This window comes from Neolamprologus multifasciatus, chromosome 9 (genome assembly GCF_963576455.1).
Source record: "Neolamprologus multifasciatus chromosome 9, fNeoMul1.2, whole genome shotgun sequence".
In the NCBI taxonomy this organism is placed as follows: Eukaryota; Metazoa; Chordata; class Actinopteri; order Cichliformes; family Cichlidae; genus Neolamprologus; species Neolamprologus multifasciatus.
This window is the reverse complement of record NC_140447.1, coordinates 29350709-29365965: the sequence shown is the minus strand read 5'-3', so window position 1 is coordinate 29365965 and position 15257 is coordinate 29350709. Positions and strand designations below refer to the sequence as shown.

The window sequence follows — 15257 nt, the reverse complement described above, 5'->3', positions numbered from 1 at the left end:
TTTGCAGTCTTTACAATGACCTCACTTCCATGGGTGTGCTGGAATGCTGTATCACCTGTTGTTTGGAAGTTTAATCTTATCAGCTAAACCTGCCCAGAAGTAGACAGAACAACACACTACAACATTTAAAAACAAAAGCCAGTAAAAAAAAACAAAAAAAAAAGCATAGAACATGTTTTAAATATTTTAAGCAATCTTAAATGCTGCTGTTTTTTTTCTGCCTATTAGTTTTCTAAAGCCATTTTATTGAAGTTTCACAGAGTTGATTTCCAGTAAAGGAGTAACAAGAGCTCAGAAGTGAAAGTGAAATATTCTAAATATGCCAAGAATGACACACCTCAAGTTTGACCAGCAGGTGTGTAACTACTGTGAAATGTTTGCAATGTAATCCATTTCCATTTAGCCAGCAGATGTCTGGGTTAAAGATTTACATTTCTGTATGTCAGCCGATGCATTTAAAAAAGCCTAATTTCCATTACAATGACAGTTGATTGTTATTCATTGTATTTTGGCTGACACTGTCCTTTTTTGAGTTCCACATACTGTATTGTTTGCCTGTGTGCGACTAAAGCCTGTTCAAACTGTCATGGTCCTGGGTTGTTGACCCAGCGTTTTGTGTTTCATTTTGGTGTCATCTTATGGTTTTTGTTCATTCTTATTTTGTATTATTTCTTAGGGTTTGGTTCTTGTGTTTAGTGTTCTCCCTCCTGTGCTCTGTTCATGTCCCTGAGTTTGTGTTGTAAAACAGTCTGTGAGTTTCCTGTTTTACTTCAGATTCAGCTGTGTTCCCCCCTGTTGTGTCATTCCCTTGTTAGCTTGTGTGTATTTATAGTGTGTGCCTGCCTGTGTTCCTTGTCGGTTCATCTGCGTTAGTTGGTGTTTCTCTGTTCTCATCTCGTGTTCCTCTCTATGTTGCGTGTTCTAGGTTTATTAGTTTCTTGCATATTGGGTCCTCTTTCCTACAAACACCACACGACTGCTGCCCCAGCCGACCAAAGTATAGACTCAGTGGATTCGGCTGGGGCAGCAGCGCTCACTTTTTTGACAGGACCCAGCTAGCTCTTGGAGGGCCTAAATGCTACGGTTCCTCGCACCTACCCTTCAACCCACTCATCCCTTTCCTCCTCTCAGACGCCAGCACCCCAGTCTTGCAGAAAACACTCTAAACGGTACCGGGAGGATTTCTATGAGCCCGCGAACAGCCAGCTCACGCCTGCACAGGCGTTTTACAAGATGGTGGTGGGGATTATCATCATGCCACCGGGCTCTCCCAGTGTTTCCACACTCACCTGCATCTAGCCGTTTCCTGCATATTGGGTCCTCTTTCCTACAAACACCACATGACTGCTGCCCCAGCCGTGACACAAACATGATTGGTCAATACAAACAGGACAGCTATGAGTACCTGCCAATCTATAATACATGTTCATGTTCTGGTTTTAGGGATTACTAAAAGTTAAAATTAAGTTATGTTTCTCTAATACTGTAAAAATAAATCAGTATCTTGAGCTCTTTAATTCCTTTAAACATCAAGATGATTATTTATAGTACAAACCACATCTTGTTTTTTAATTTATTTTCTTTGTGTTTCTCATAAAGTCCACATTATGGCAAATTTTAAAAAAAAAGCTTAGTTTTTAGAACATTTCCTGCTTAACCATCTGACGTTTAAACATATATGATGAGTGCTGTGAAATTTGAGTTTTATATATCAAATACTTTTCAGGATTTAATATATATATCATTGATCCACTTTCAGTCCATTTTATGCGCTGTGAAATCTGTTATTTAACCTTGAGGCAAAGGTTTGCAACAAGCTTTGCTGCTATTTAACTGGAGACAAAAAGAGGTTGGCCTAATAGTTACTAGAAACGTGTCTAGTTTTAACCCAGTTCACGACCATTAGCATCAAGTGTCAGTCCAGTTACTTAATGTGTGGCCTTTCACTTATTTTATCTAGTTGATTAAGAGATTAAGAAGAAGAAAAAAAAGATAAGGAACAATACAAACACTGTGTAGACCTAAAGACAAACACCCCACCCTTACCAGGGAAAGACCTCTTAGAAGTCTTGCTGTCAGGAATTTAGTTTTGTGTGAACTCACGTCTTGGTTATGATTAGGCCCCAAAGTACAGGCTTTTGACAATCTTAAAAACACCAAAGCTACATTTTCTAGATAATAAATTTTGATCCAGCCATGCACATTTCACCAGTAAGCAACCATCTTGGTAAATGAGTAGTGATTTCAATTTTTTTCAAGTTTCTGTCTAAATGAATGAGGAAGAGGCCTTTCTTTAAATCTGTCTTTTAGTGAACAGCTAAGATTAGGGGAGTGTGAAATAAATGGCATACTAATTTGTAAATGGCCTGTATTTGTATAGCGCTTTACTAGTCCCTAAGGACCCGAAAGTGCTTTACACAACCAGTCATCCACCCATTCACACACTGGTGATGGCAGCTACACTGTAGCTACAGCCACCCTGGGGCGCACTGACAGAGGCGAGGCTGCCGGACACTGGCCCTCTGACCACCAGCAGTAGACAACGAGTGAAGTGTCTTGTCCAAGGACACAACGACCAAGACTGTCCAGGCTGGGGCTCGAACCGGCAACCTTCCGATTACAAGGTGAACTACCAACTCTTGAGCCACCATTGTACGAATAGAAACTGGGAAAAAGTTGTAACTACACTGGTGATTCTGTTCGTCTGGATGTAGCATTTTCAGTGGGAGAAACTTTTTGTCATTCATCCAAGTGTTTTTCTTCAGTCGCAGTTGACTGCAGGTTTTCCCAATTTGTAAACAGGACATTGCACAATGACTGAAACCAGCACCACTGAATGAACAATGTGCTGTGAGGTCATAAGGGTGATCCCGTATGTGTCAGGAGTATCAGAAAAGTTGAGACACATGTATTTCCAAACACAGTGTCTCTGTGGCTTTTAAATGCCAAAAAAATGCTGTGCCAAAAACTGGTTCACCCCAAGGGCTGTGGTGGACCAACTGACAGGCATCCTCACCAGGCTGTTGAACCTCTACTTGACTCATGCTACCATTTCCACCTTTATACAGGCCACCATTATTTCCATCCCCAAAAAGACTGGTATAGACAGCCTTAATTACTGCACACCTATAGCACTCACGTCTCTAGTCAGACGGATGGTGAGTGGATAGTGTCTCAGTACATTTGAGATGGATCAGGTGAATCAGGTCCCACAACTCCAGACTCACAAAAAGCTTCTTTCCCAGGGCCACACAGACTGTTAACAAACACTATCCCCCCACACCCCACCCCTGTCCACCCAACTCACCAATCTGAGCCATGATCTGAGCAAGCCTCATCACTCAGTCCACTCACACTGGGACTCTGTACTAGGATCAAGTCTATTGCACTACTTCCAAGCACTTTGCTCTCCAGTGTGTGCTTTTCTTGAGTTTGTATTTATGTTTCCTGTTTGTTACTTATTCATGCTGCCTTAATATTTCTATTGTATCCCCACACAGTTGGTGTGGGGGACCTATAATTTCGTTGTACACGGCAATGACAATAAAAGGCTATTCTAGTCTCTCTCTCTCTCACTTTCTCTCTCTCTCTCTCTCTCTCTCTCTCTCTCTCTCTCTCTCTCTATATATATATATATATATATATATATATATATATATATATATATATCGGACATTCCAGACTCTGTGACTCACTGCTCTGGATCAGCCAGGCAAGTGTTAACATTTGTCATATTTGTTAATTTCACCACAGGTTTTTCTTCATATTTATGTGGAGACACTGTGTTTTAAACAAGATCTTAACACTGCTTTATCTGTGTAATGTCCAAGTACTTTGATCAGTTAAATCTGTTTTTCACATTGAATGTGTAAAGGTTTCTCAATATTTAACAATGTGTCTTGCTTTACAGTTGACATTATCTGTTATTCCTTTGTAATTAAGCAAAAGTAATTTTTGATTCTAAAATATATATCAGTCAACTTTAATTTCTTATGTGTTGAATATTGTTATGGTAAAGATCGGACAACCACAGCTGGCAGTATTTCATATTCAGAGGCACATGAAGGCATTTTCAAAAAATAGGATTTTAGTGCAATAATAAAAACCTTCATTTTTTTTCCAGCTTATTGATTCAAAAGAAGTAAAAATACACAAACAGAACAGAAAAGTGGAGCTGTTTTGCTTTGATCTGCAATTGATTCTCTCAACTTGATGTATATTTACATAAAAAATTATAAGCCAGGCAATCATTCTTCTTGCTTTCATACCTATGATCCATTTAGAGTAACCAGTTAACCTAACATACATGTCTTTGGATGTCGGAGGAACCCAGCATATTTGCATATTTGGACAGGACAAAGAAACATAGACTTGCACAAATACTGTTGCTGCAATACACTGTAGCACCTCACCTGCTCACTGCTCAGTTTACATACATAGCAAATATGTAAGCTTAACAAATCAAATGACAGCAATGGTTCTGAATGTTGTCTGTACAGTTAATAAAATGAGGACATGGATATGAATACAGTAAAAATTCTAACTATTCGGCTTTATCAAAATATTGCAGCAACATTACAAACCCTGATTCAAGACAGGAAAGAAAAAAACACCTTGATTTTATCAAAAATACATTCAGCTGTAGTATCTTATTTGAATTCAATCACATGTATCCAGCAATAAAGTCAGAGGACAGACACTTCATTCATGGCAACTTCTTTAAAAAGTTACATTTTCTTAAAATCTCCAGAAGAATTAAAGAAAATGTAATTTCTTCTGTTTCTATTTACATAAGTAAGCAAATAAGTAAGGTTTTATCTGTATAGCACCTTTCAAGATAAAAATCACAACGTGCTTCACAGAAAAGCTAAAACATAAAAACAGAAGCCAAACATTTAAAATGTATGCTCACATTGTAAGCAGCTTCAAAAATACAGTTTCTTACACATCGTGAGTTACACTCAGTTTTTGTGTGTATCATTGTGTTTCTTCATGTTAAGAATATTTCCATACCATTTTGTTCAAGGAGATGAGGTAGAGCAAGAACTATCAAAAGTGCTCCAAAGAAGGAACAGTGATGAACCAGCGACAGAGCTATGAGCAATCAAAGCTCATTTATGCATGTGGGGACCAAAGATTAGCCCATGTGGTCTGATAATGGTACTGGCAGTAGGATGTGAGAGTTAGTGATGGGTCGTTCGCGAACGAAATGGCTCTTAGAGCCGACTCTTTGAAGTGAACGACGCGAGCCGGCTCCTTATTGGGAGCCATGAGGTTTTCTTTTTCTTTTCTTTTTTCTCTCTCGCCCTTTTTTATTATTTGAATAAATATGAGTGCTTGTCTATAAATACACAAACAATACACACAGGCTTTCAATTGTGTAATTTAAGTGATCTGGGTAGCTCTGTTTTGAAGTTCAGTTAACGCTAGAAATGTGTTTTGGAGTTTGTATATGCTTTTTGGAGTTTGTACGTGCTTTGTCTCTAGGGGCCATATATAAACATATATAAATAAAACCACTTTTTTTTACATTAGTAATTCCTTTTCTGCATAATTTTATATTATTGTTAATGATTAAATAATTAAAGCAATGGAGCTTTACCCCCCCCCCCTTTCCACTGCCAAAAGTACAACAATGGCCACATGAGCATCAGAATTAGATCACAGAGCAATGGAAGAAGGAGGCATGAGTTCATGAATCACATTTTCTATCTACATTTGGAACACTTAGCACCAGGATGCACTTTTAAGAAGGCAAGCTGGTGTAGGCAGTGTGACACTTTGAACAATGTTTTGCTGGGAAATCTTGGGCCCTGCCTTCCTTGTGAGTGTTATTTTGCTGCTGGAGATCACATACACCCTTTAATGGAAAAAGTATACTTGGATGGCTGTGGCCTCTTTTAGCAGGATAATGCTCCCTCCTCCGAGCAAGGAAGGAGCATTGACTCGGACCCCAAATTCCTCAGATCTCAGTCCAATCAATCATCTGCGGGGTGTGCTGGACAAACAAGTCATCTCCATGGAGACTGCATCCCACAGCTTACAGGACTTAAATGATCTCTTGCTAAAATCCTGGTGCCAGATACCACAGCACACCCTACGGGGTCTAGAGGAATCCATGCCACGATAGGTCAGGGTTGGTTTGGCAGGAGCAGGTGGCGCAACACAATATTAGGCAGGTGGTCATAATGTTATGTCTTATTGGTATAGGTTAATCATTTCAAAATTCCAAGGTGCTGGCAGCAACCATTTACGTGGAGTCTGTAACTGTAACACCGTAGTTGGCTCCTCAAAAGTGCCTGCAATAAGAAATTAAACAGAATTCAGTTCATAAACACTTAAAATACTTGAAAAATATTTTATAAAAAACACAGGCATACCCTCCAAAAATTATTTCTTGAAAGCATCTTACTTTAAAAACTTTAAAGTCACTACTGATTGAGGGTTTAAGGGTTTAATATATTACCTCAGAGAGTTTATTTTCCATGTTATGTTCCAGTTTCATTTTCACTCTGTGGAAAAGAAAAACTGTTGTCACCATAAATGACTTTAACCTCCTCAGAGTGCTTCAGTGAGTAATTTAAATATCTTTAGATGTCTTTAGATCCTAGATAAATTAACAGTTATTTAAGTTTTACAGTTTCCACGTAATCTTGTAAATTGTTTTGAAATTGTTTAATTGTTTTGGCTCTGAAAACCGCAGACATTTTGATGTCAGCATTTCAAGTCAGATCTTAAATATAACTGAGCAGGGCCATCAGAGATGTTTAAAAGGGCGGGTGCTCAAAGTTAAAAAGGGGCACATAGAACCAGGCTGAAGAACAACAACACACATTCTTTAAGGTGACAGAATGAAACAGGATAAAGACATACTGTGGAAGAGAGCTCGAGATTGGAGGCACCATTACTTTTGAGGAGTTTATTCCGCTCCTCCTGCTGTTGCTGCTCCTGCTGTTGCTGCTCCTGCTGCTGCTGCTCGTGCCGCTGCTGCTGCTGCTGCTCCTGCTGAGTCCATAGGAGAGATGGTAGCTGATTAAACATGTGTTGTGAGATAATAATAAAATGCAAAGATTGGTGACAGCATTTGGAACCATAAGGCAACAAAACTGTGAGAAATAAACTACGCTCTGCCTGTGAATCACTCTTCGCCTCTCTTCCTCCTACTATCTCCTCATTTCATCTGTCACTCTCCACTTGCTGTCCATCTGAGAATAAGGCACATTTTGCTATTGCAATAAACAATTATTTAATTATCCACACTTAACAACTCTTGCACCTAACCCATAATAAAGTAAAATGTTATAGAACTAAAACATTGCAGGTGTGTTTATTATTGTTTTTAACTGGGAACGTGCTCTTTGTGAGCTCATTCCCGGTTCATAACCAGCACGCTCTGCCGTCAAGGGCAATCATTGGTTAATGGTCATGTGACTGATGCAAGCTAGATCCTTTTATTTAGCAAAACTGTGATTAACATTTAAATATTATTGTTGAGGAGCACAAGCAGGACTCCGCACGCACACACACATTAAAATAATAATAATAAATGTTTTTTTTTTTAAATGCCTCAAGAAAAGGGCACTTGGGGCACCCATTAGGAAAGGGGCAGGTGCTCAAGCCCCCCCGCACTTGATGTGACTGAGACACATTCTGCTGGTGGTTGACAAGTAGAATAGCACAGAATAAAATAAGTGGTGGTGTGTACTTCTTACCGTATTGTGTCTTGTACAACGTACTACCAGGAATATTAGTAGTGCTAAAGCCAAAACTGCAACAAGCACTCCAATAGCAATGCCTATGACATTAGTTGGCTGTCCTGCAACAGAAAACACAAATTCATAATGAAAACCTTTTTTGTTGGAATTTTGAGGCATTTGTTTTTAACCTGTCCTGTTCACGACCTGAATGTGTTTTTGTGCAAAACACATTTGTCTCCAAAAGTTGATTCTGTTCATCTGGACGTAGCGTTTTCTGGGAGAAACGTTTCGTCACTCATCCAAGTGACTTCTTCAGTCTTCAGTCTCTTCAGTCACTTGGATGAGTGACGAAACGTTTCTCCCACAAAACGCTACGTCCAGATGAACAGAATCAACTTTTGGAGATTTATTTTCCCTGATGATTGAGAATGCATCAAGACGTTTTAAAAACACATTTGCTTTGCCAACAGAAGCTCTATAAACCTTTTATAGGCTGCTCTACATAGTTTTTTCTTTTTTTCAGTGAAACATGGCCACAGCCAATCACTCCCACTAAGCAATGTAATTGATCAGTAGGGACCAGAGAGAACTGAAATCACCCAGGTGTTTTTTCAAGACTAATGCAATCTAGAAATACATTACTCTGCTGAGTACCACAAAAATGATTTCTTGATGTCCAATTAATGAGCATTAGTGTCTTAATAAATATAAACATATATATAAACTTTTTTACTGCACATCAGTGACTGACGTAATAGCACCAAGGCAGCCAACAATCGATATCACTCGATTAATGTATACCAACAAATTGCTTATTGTGTAGTACTTCAGGTAAAAGAGAGTGGAGCTATGTGCATACAGTTCATAAGGAACACCTATAAATTAATTTCCCACTTCCAGCACGAGCTGGAATGTTTCATACAGTCTGGTGAGAAATTCTAGGCCTCCAACCTTGTAATAAAAAAGTGGAAACATTTAAATAACAACTAAAACAAGATGAGTCTCATTAATGGAAGTAACAGAAGAATTTCCAGATCATGGTAAATGGTAAATGGTCTGTATTTGTATAGCGCTTTACTAGTCCCTAAGGACCCCAAAGCGCTTTACACATTCAGATCATAAACAAATATGAAAAATAACTTGCAGTAATTTTCTTCAAGTCCTTACTCGAACTTACCTTCTGTAATCTGAAGAACTATGTTTTGTATGAGTGTCTTGTCAGCATTAGTCAGTTCACACGTGTATATTCCATTCTGATCTGAAGATAAGTTCTGTAGTGTGAGCGTGCCAGTCTTTGAAACATCCTTCACGTACTGCTTCCATTTATCTGAAACTGTGTAAGTTCCTCCGGATTTCATCTGTGTCGCAATGAGCTGACTGTTGTTGAATCTCCAGATGAGATTGGTTACAAGAGTATTTGAGTCGGTGCATGGGATTGTAATTTCAGAGTCAAGACAAGTGATAGAAGCTGAAATCATCAAAGCAGGGATGAATATGAAAATCAATTATTTTGATGTCCGATTCTGACACAAAAAGAAAAACTGTGAATGTTATCTCTTGCCATAATAAATAGAAAAATCTGCACATTCAGATATTTCACAGCAGTAAGACCAAAGATGTGATGAAGTTTTACACTAACTACAAATCTTGTTTAGTACTTACTTGGTTTAAACAGAGTTGATGTCTTTGTGTTTTTCCGAGTGCTGATGGTGCAGCTGTAGGTTATATTAGTATCACTGTCTAAGTGTGTCAGAGAACTACTGATGCTGTAAAGTTGCCCATCACGCTGGACGTGTGGATTTGGCACATGAGCCAAAGGTAATGAAGGTTCTGTGGACCAAGTGAGTTTAGGTTCTGGGTAGATTCCCTCTGACATGCAGAAGATCATATTTCCTTCCTGGTTGATGTTTACTTTCTGGACTGGACCTGGGAAGAAAAAAAAAACAGACAAATTAAATTAAAAGAAGAAAAAAGATTTCCAAGGCGAATAATATCAAATTCAACATGAATGAATGCAGGACACATGAGGATACAATACTGAGTGAATGACTTGTGATTGTGGTTATTCAATAATAATAATAATAATAATAATAATAATAATAATAATAATAATAATAATAATAATTGTCTGTTGCAACGCCAGATATTCATGGTCAACTTCTATATGTTAAAGTCACTGCATGTACAGATAATTCCTGTTACCTAAATGCTCAGTTTGAACAGCTGTTTCTACTCTCTTGGCTCTACTCTTGGCTCTGTATGATGTTAGAGATGTTAGAAATACTCTAAAATGTCTGAAGAACACTTGGTCTGTATAATACAGACTAAGCTTTCAGGATGGAGGTGCTAAGTTTGTGGCCTTTTTTGTAGCCAGCAGGTGTCTATGGGAAAGTTTCAATGTGTGTTTTCTGTATTTGTCATACCATCTACAATCACATTGATAAATGACTCCTGGTTTCCACTGGTGACACTGGTGTAACACCTGTATCTCCCCTCATCTTGAAATTCCACTCCTGTCAGTTGAAGTGAAGCATTTCCACTGGAGACTTGGTCTTTAAAGATTGATGTCCTGCCTTTGAAACGCTGGTCCTGGTGTCCAAGCTGGTCTTGGTTGTGGTAGAAAGAATGGACCTGAATGTTTCCTATTGTCTGAATCCAGTGGATGACTAGTTCAGGACCAGGTTTAAATGTGCACGGTAAGATGCAGTTTTTCCCAAACTCGCAGGAGACTGAATTATCTGTAACACAACAGGTCAAAAGAAATCATGTAATTCAATTTAATTAAAAAAAAGTCTTAAGTCTTTTTTTTTTAGATGTGCTCCCTGACAAACAACATTTGTGACATGTATAGCTGTATTGTTGCATTTTATTTGGTTACATGTGCTTTGTTGCATCAGTGTTGAGGGGCTCATTCTCTAATATAAAACATTATCTTGTTATTTTGATGAACTCTGGAAAGAAAATGAGTTGTCAATTTTTTTTAGGCAAACGTCTGCAGCAAATCAGGAATGCCATTTAACAGAGGTTTCTCTTTTACAGTATGCTCAAACACTACCCTTTCCTGTGTAGAGAGATGATAGTATCATATTAGCTTAGGTTTTTCTTTATTTTGGGTTGCAAGCCTGCACTGCAGTGGTATTAAAGTTCAACAAGTAATTGTTGAACAAAAAACTCAAATTCAACTTTGTAAACATGTATCTGTATACAGTTTTCTTTTTTTCAGGATTACACTCTTGTGTCTACTTGTGTTTAATAAAATGAATGTAATTTTAACACAGTTCAGCAGCACTGCATTTTATGTTTCAATACAGTTGATCAATGTCTGGCCTGTCGTTTACTTTGTCAAAGTTAGTATGGCACTCTGAGCAAAAAAAAAAAAAAGTCAAGCCTTGCACTAGAGTGCTTGATATGCTTCAAGGGGTCAGAAAGAAGGAGAAGAAGAAAAGGCAGAAACAAGACGTGGGGCTCAAACATTATCCTTCTTGGAGGATGAAATTTGATTCTTATTCAAGACCACTGTTACATTTTGCTATTAAGCAGTTTGCTTTAAATTTTATTCTTTTTGGTTATGTTTAAGTAAAAGAGAGTTTTAAACACATGTTCCAAAGCTCACTAAGTTTCACTAAGTCAAAATCCTAGCAACTTTCTTAGCTCTTTAAATCTTGGATATAGGTTATAACACTACTTAAATAGAATCAGTCAAATCTGGTAAAATAAGGATTATTTAAAAAAACACACACACACACACACAAGTTATTCTTATGCATTGAAAAAATTGTAGCTCCAGTGTACAGACATTGTAGTTTCTTCCTCAACCAACCAGAGCACTGAACACATTATATTATCATAAAAATACAGAAAGTAAAGAAAAAAAGTATACAGAGAAGTACACTTGCACAATTTCTACAGTAGCAATATGTATGACACAAGCGCCTTGAGGCAACTGTTGTTGTGATTTGGCGCTATATAAATAAAAATGAATTGAATTGAAAATTAAATTGAACATGTCACACATCCCCAAAAGTTGATTCTGTTCATCTGGACGTAGCGCAGTGGTTGTTGATCAATTGTCATGAGAATTTGCACTAATAAGGAACTGACCTCCCAGCCCATTGTTCATTCAGTGGTGCTAGTTTCAGTCATGAACGGAATCAACTTTTGGGGATTTACTTACCTGTATGATTAAGCATGCATCAAGACACATGCCACGCAGCTGTTAAGAGAGAGGTAATTACTGATCAAATAGCAACTTAGAGAGAATTCATGCTTCTGTATTGAATCTACACAGCACAGTAGGTACATCAACCTGTCTAAAACCATAAAACATAACATACACTGAAGCCTGTGCCATGCTCCTCTATGGAAGTTTGTGTAATGGTCATGGGGGTGACCGTGGTTCAGGGGGTTGGGAAGCTCATCTGTAACCTGCACTCTATGCCCTGGTCATTGTGTCCTTGGGCAAGACACTTCACCTATCGCCTACTGGTGTTGGCCAGAGGGGCGATGGCGCGATATGGCAGCCTCGCTTCTGTCAGTCTGTCCCAGGGCAGCTGTGGCTACAACTGTAGCTGCCTCCACCAGTGTGTGAATGTGAGTGAATAGTGGAATTGTAAAGCGTTTTGGGTGCCTAGAAAAGTGCTATATAAACGCAATCCATTATTATTATTATTATTATTATTATTATTAACTACTTAAAAGATCAGTCGCAATAATTGCCGTATTGTGACTGATCTTTTAAGTACTGTTGATAATATAAAACACCAGGCAAAAGCATGAATGCTAAGGCTTAGAAAGATTCCCCACAAGTCTAAATCAGCTATAAGGGGTGATCTGTTTCCATGTAGCTGAGCAATGTTCTATTTTTAGAGTTGGTAAAAGCTGACAGTAAGTGAGGAGACAGAAACGTAGTTTAGCTTTAACACTAAACTTGAAAGAAGGTTGTGTTTAAATTATATCTTTCTTTGATCCATCGTCAAAATAACCAGTAAATAACCACTAGAAGTGAGTAGAGTGTTACAATTGATAAATATAGGTAAGTAATTTACAGGTTGCCCATATCTAGTTATTTGCATGAAGAAACACAACTTAGGTCCAGGCGGTAAAACAGAAATGTAAAAACTTTATTTATGTGTTGTATTTAGTTTTGTTATTTGAAACTGAAAGAATTCATTGTGCTAAATGAGCCAGTTTGGTGAGATTCCAGAGTTAGTCATGTGCACTTCGCACTGAACTAAAGTCCACTTGTAAGAATGAAGGTATGTGCTGGTAATAAGCAATCTGTTTTTGCCATTATAGTAAAAGTTAGTATACATTGTTTTTTCAAATAAACAATTAGCTTTTCAGTACTCAGCTGGCCTATTTTAGAAAGTGTTATTCTTCTGTCAATCTGTGTTATCACATAGAAAGAAAGGAAGGGAATATTTAAACATATTTTCTTCCTGCTCTTTCAGGCTTCTTTCTTCCAGGTGAATGGTTGCTTGATTTCCTAACACCCTGAAAACCTAACAGCACTTCATATATGTGTTTATATAGAGAAAAAGGTTAAACCACATAAACTAAAGAAATAAACTAAAAACCAGAAACCTTGGTACATAACAAACACTACATGTCCTTGGGGTAAATGTGAAAACAAGGATAAATTAGTGAATACGTTTTCTGATATTCCTGCTTTTTGTGGCTATTTTTTTTAACATGCCAACATAACAGACTAATATTAACAGATCTGAAGTCAATGTTTAGACTGGAAAAGGTTAGAAAACTCTAGAATCCTCACTTACCCCCTCTGGCAATATTCCACACAAAGTTCAGATGAAAGACCACCAAAACTACAAGAAATCTGAAGACAGTCATTCTTTGAAGCTTGATTTCAGCACTCTACTGGGAACTGGAGAGAAATTCTGGAGCAGTCACTGGTGTCAAGCCAGCCTACAGTACCTATTACGGCAAGGTCGAAACTTGATTTCAAAATAAAGGTCTTAAAACCTGATTTCAAAATAAAAGCTCGTTAAAATTCCTCTACTCTTTCTATGAATTATTAAACGGAAAATTCACTCTATATAATAATTTCACTCTAGATCAACAGTATAGGCCATCACAGTGTTATCATGCAAATATAGGGTGACCGGCCGTCCGCTTTTCACGTTCCGTCCGGGGCGTCCAGATGAGATTGATAAATAAATGTCCTGGTTTTCATATAGTCCAACAGAAGACCCCTCTGTGTGACGGCCTAATGATGTTTAAAAGAGCCCAAAGCGTAAGTGCATCTTTTCAGACGAACTGCAAAAGAAATTTCCCTCGTACCGACCCAATACTGGTAATTTTTCTTATGCAGATGAGGCATTATTTCTGTACCGTTATTTAATTCCAGAGGCTTTTAAGTTGGTTTTTTTTGCACTTGTAGACTTGTAAAAGCCTATTTGATATGTTTTTATTTCAGAATTTATTAACTAACAGAGAAGGCATTGTTTAAACATGTTAAAAATGTTTATTTAAGCAAGTTCTTCATGACTGAGCCAAGTGTCCTCTTTTTTGGGAATCAAAATATGGTCACCCTATGTTAATATCAAGTCAGTCAGGTTTTACCTTCCAAAATAAAAGTCATTTAAAACTACCCATATATGAACTACTCCTTCAATGTCTCTGGAATGCTAATAAAAGGAAAATCGCTGTGACCCATGTGTGACCCATCACACCCCTCACACAGACCCTTTTCCCTCCTTCCATCCGGCAGACGCTATCGCAGCATTGGGGCCCAAACCTCCAGACTGCGGGATAACTTTTTCCCCCAAGTCATCAGACTCCTGAACTCACTACCAGCTCCTTCCCCCCCACCCTCCACATACCACTGCCTTTCTAAATACAGGCGATGCTCTATGGACAATCCTACTCTTCATTTTTAACCACTTCAAAGTCACTTTAAATCTCAATTGTAAATTGTACATTTTAGACTGCTATTAACCCCTCTACCTCAAAGTGTATATTTACTCCCCTTACCTCAGTCTCAAGTGTATATATATTTATTCTTCTTATTCTTATTCTTCCTATACTTATTGTTGTTCTTTTGCACTGCTGTAACTGGAGCCTCGTTGTCTCGTCTCTCTATGTACTGAACTGTATATAGCAGAGATGACAATAACGTTTACTTTGACTTGACTTTTGTGTCATTCTTTGCTTACCCTTGGTGGATTTTGGTTTGGATCTTTGTCTCTGCTAAGTCTAGTTTGTTTGTTTTGTTTTTTCATCTCAGTCGTTGTCTTAAATCTCGCAAATGGGTTCTCTTCCTCCACCACAAAGACCTATAACCTGCCAATGTTAGTGATTTGTGCACTTCTATTCTGCCATCACTGAATCCATGCTCACCTCTTTAACCTGTAGGTTGAATACTTAACAGTGTCAATTACCATCTACTTTGTCATTTAATAATTAAGATGTTACATTAACAGGTCCCTATTCACACCATTTAAAATTCCGTATTCATGTTTCTTTTTCCTCTGTCCACTGTTTGCACCATTTCACAAATTCTGCATTTGTATAAAACCTCAGACACACAGGAAACCACAA

The 15257-nt window shown here is 38.0% G+C and overlaps 1 protein-coding gene across 6 annotated transcripts; it reads right to left on the bottom strand.

The window, feature by feature from the left end:
* Positions 1-5603: 5603 nt before the first annotated feature.
* LOC146511779 (programmed cell death 1 ligand 1-like) lies at positions 5604-13608 on the bottom strand. Of its 6 annotated transcripts, none has more exons than XM_085173500.1 (8): positions 13475-13608; positions 10121-10435; positions 9360-9623; positions 8875-9165; positions 7713-7816; positions 6874-7029; positions 6467-6512; positions 5604-6299 (listed from the first exon to the last, which is right to left on the bottom strand). In XM_085173500.1, exons 1-7 carry the CDS (start codon positions 13545-13547, stop codon positions 6489-6491), a joined length of 1227 nt encoding a protein of 408 aa, XP_085029626.1. In that variant the 5' UTR covers positions 13548-13608; the 3' UTR covers positions 5604-6299; positions 6467-6488. The 6 variants fall into 6 exon arrangements, with proteins under 6 accessions (XP_085029626.1, XP_085029631.1, XP_085029627.1 ...); XM_085173505.1 differs by having other exon boundaries at positions 6909-7029; XM_085173501.1 differs by having other exon boundaries at positions 6874-7005.
* Between the last annotated feature and the right edge of the window lie 1649 nt (positions 13609-15257).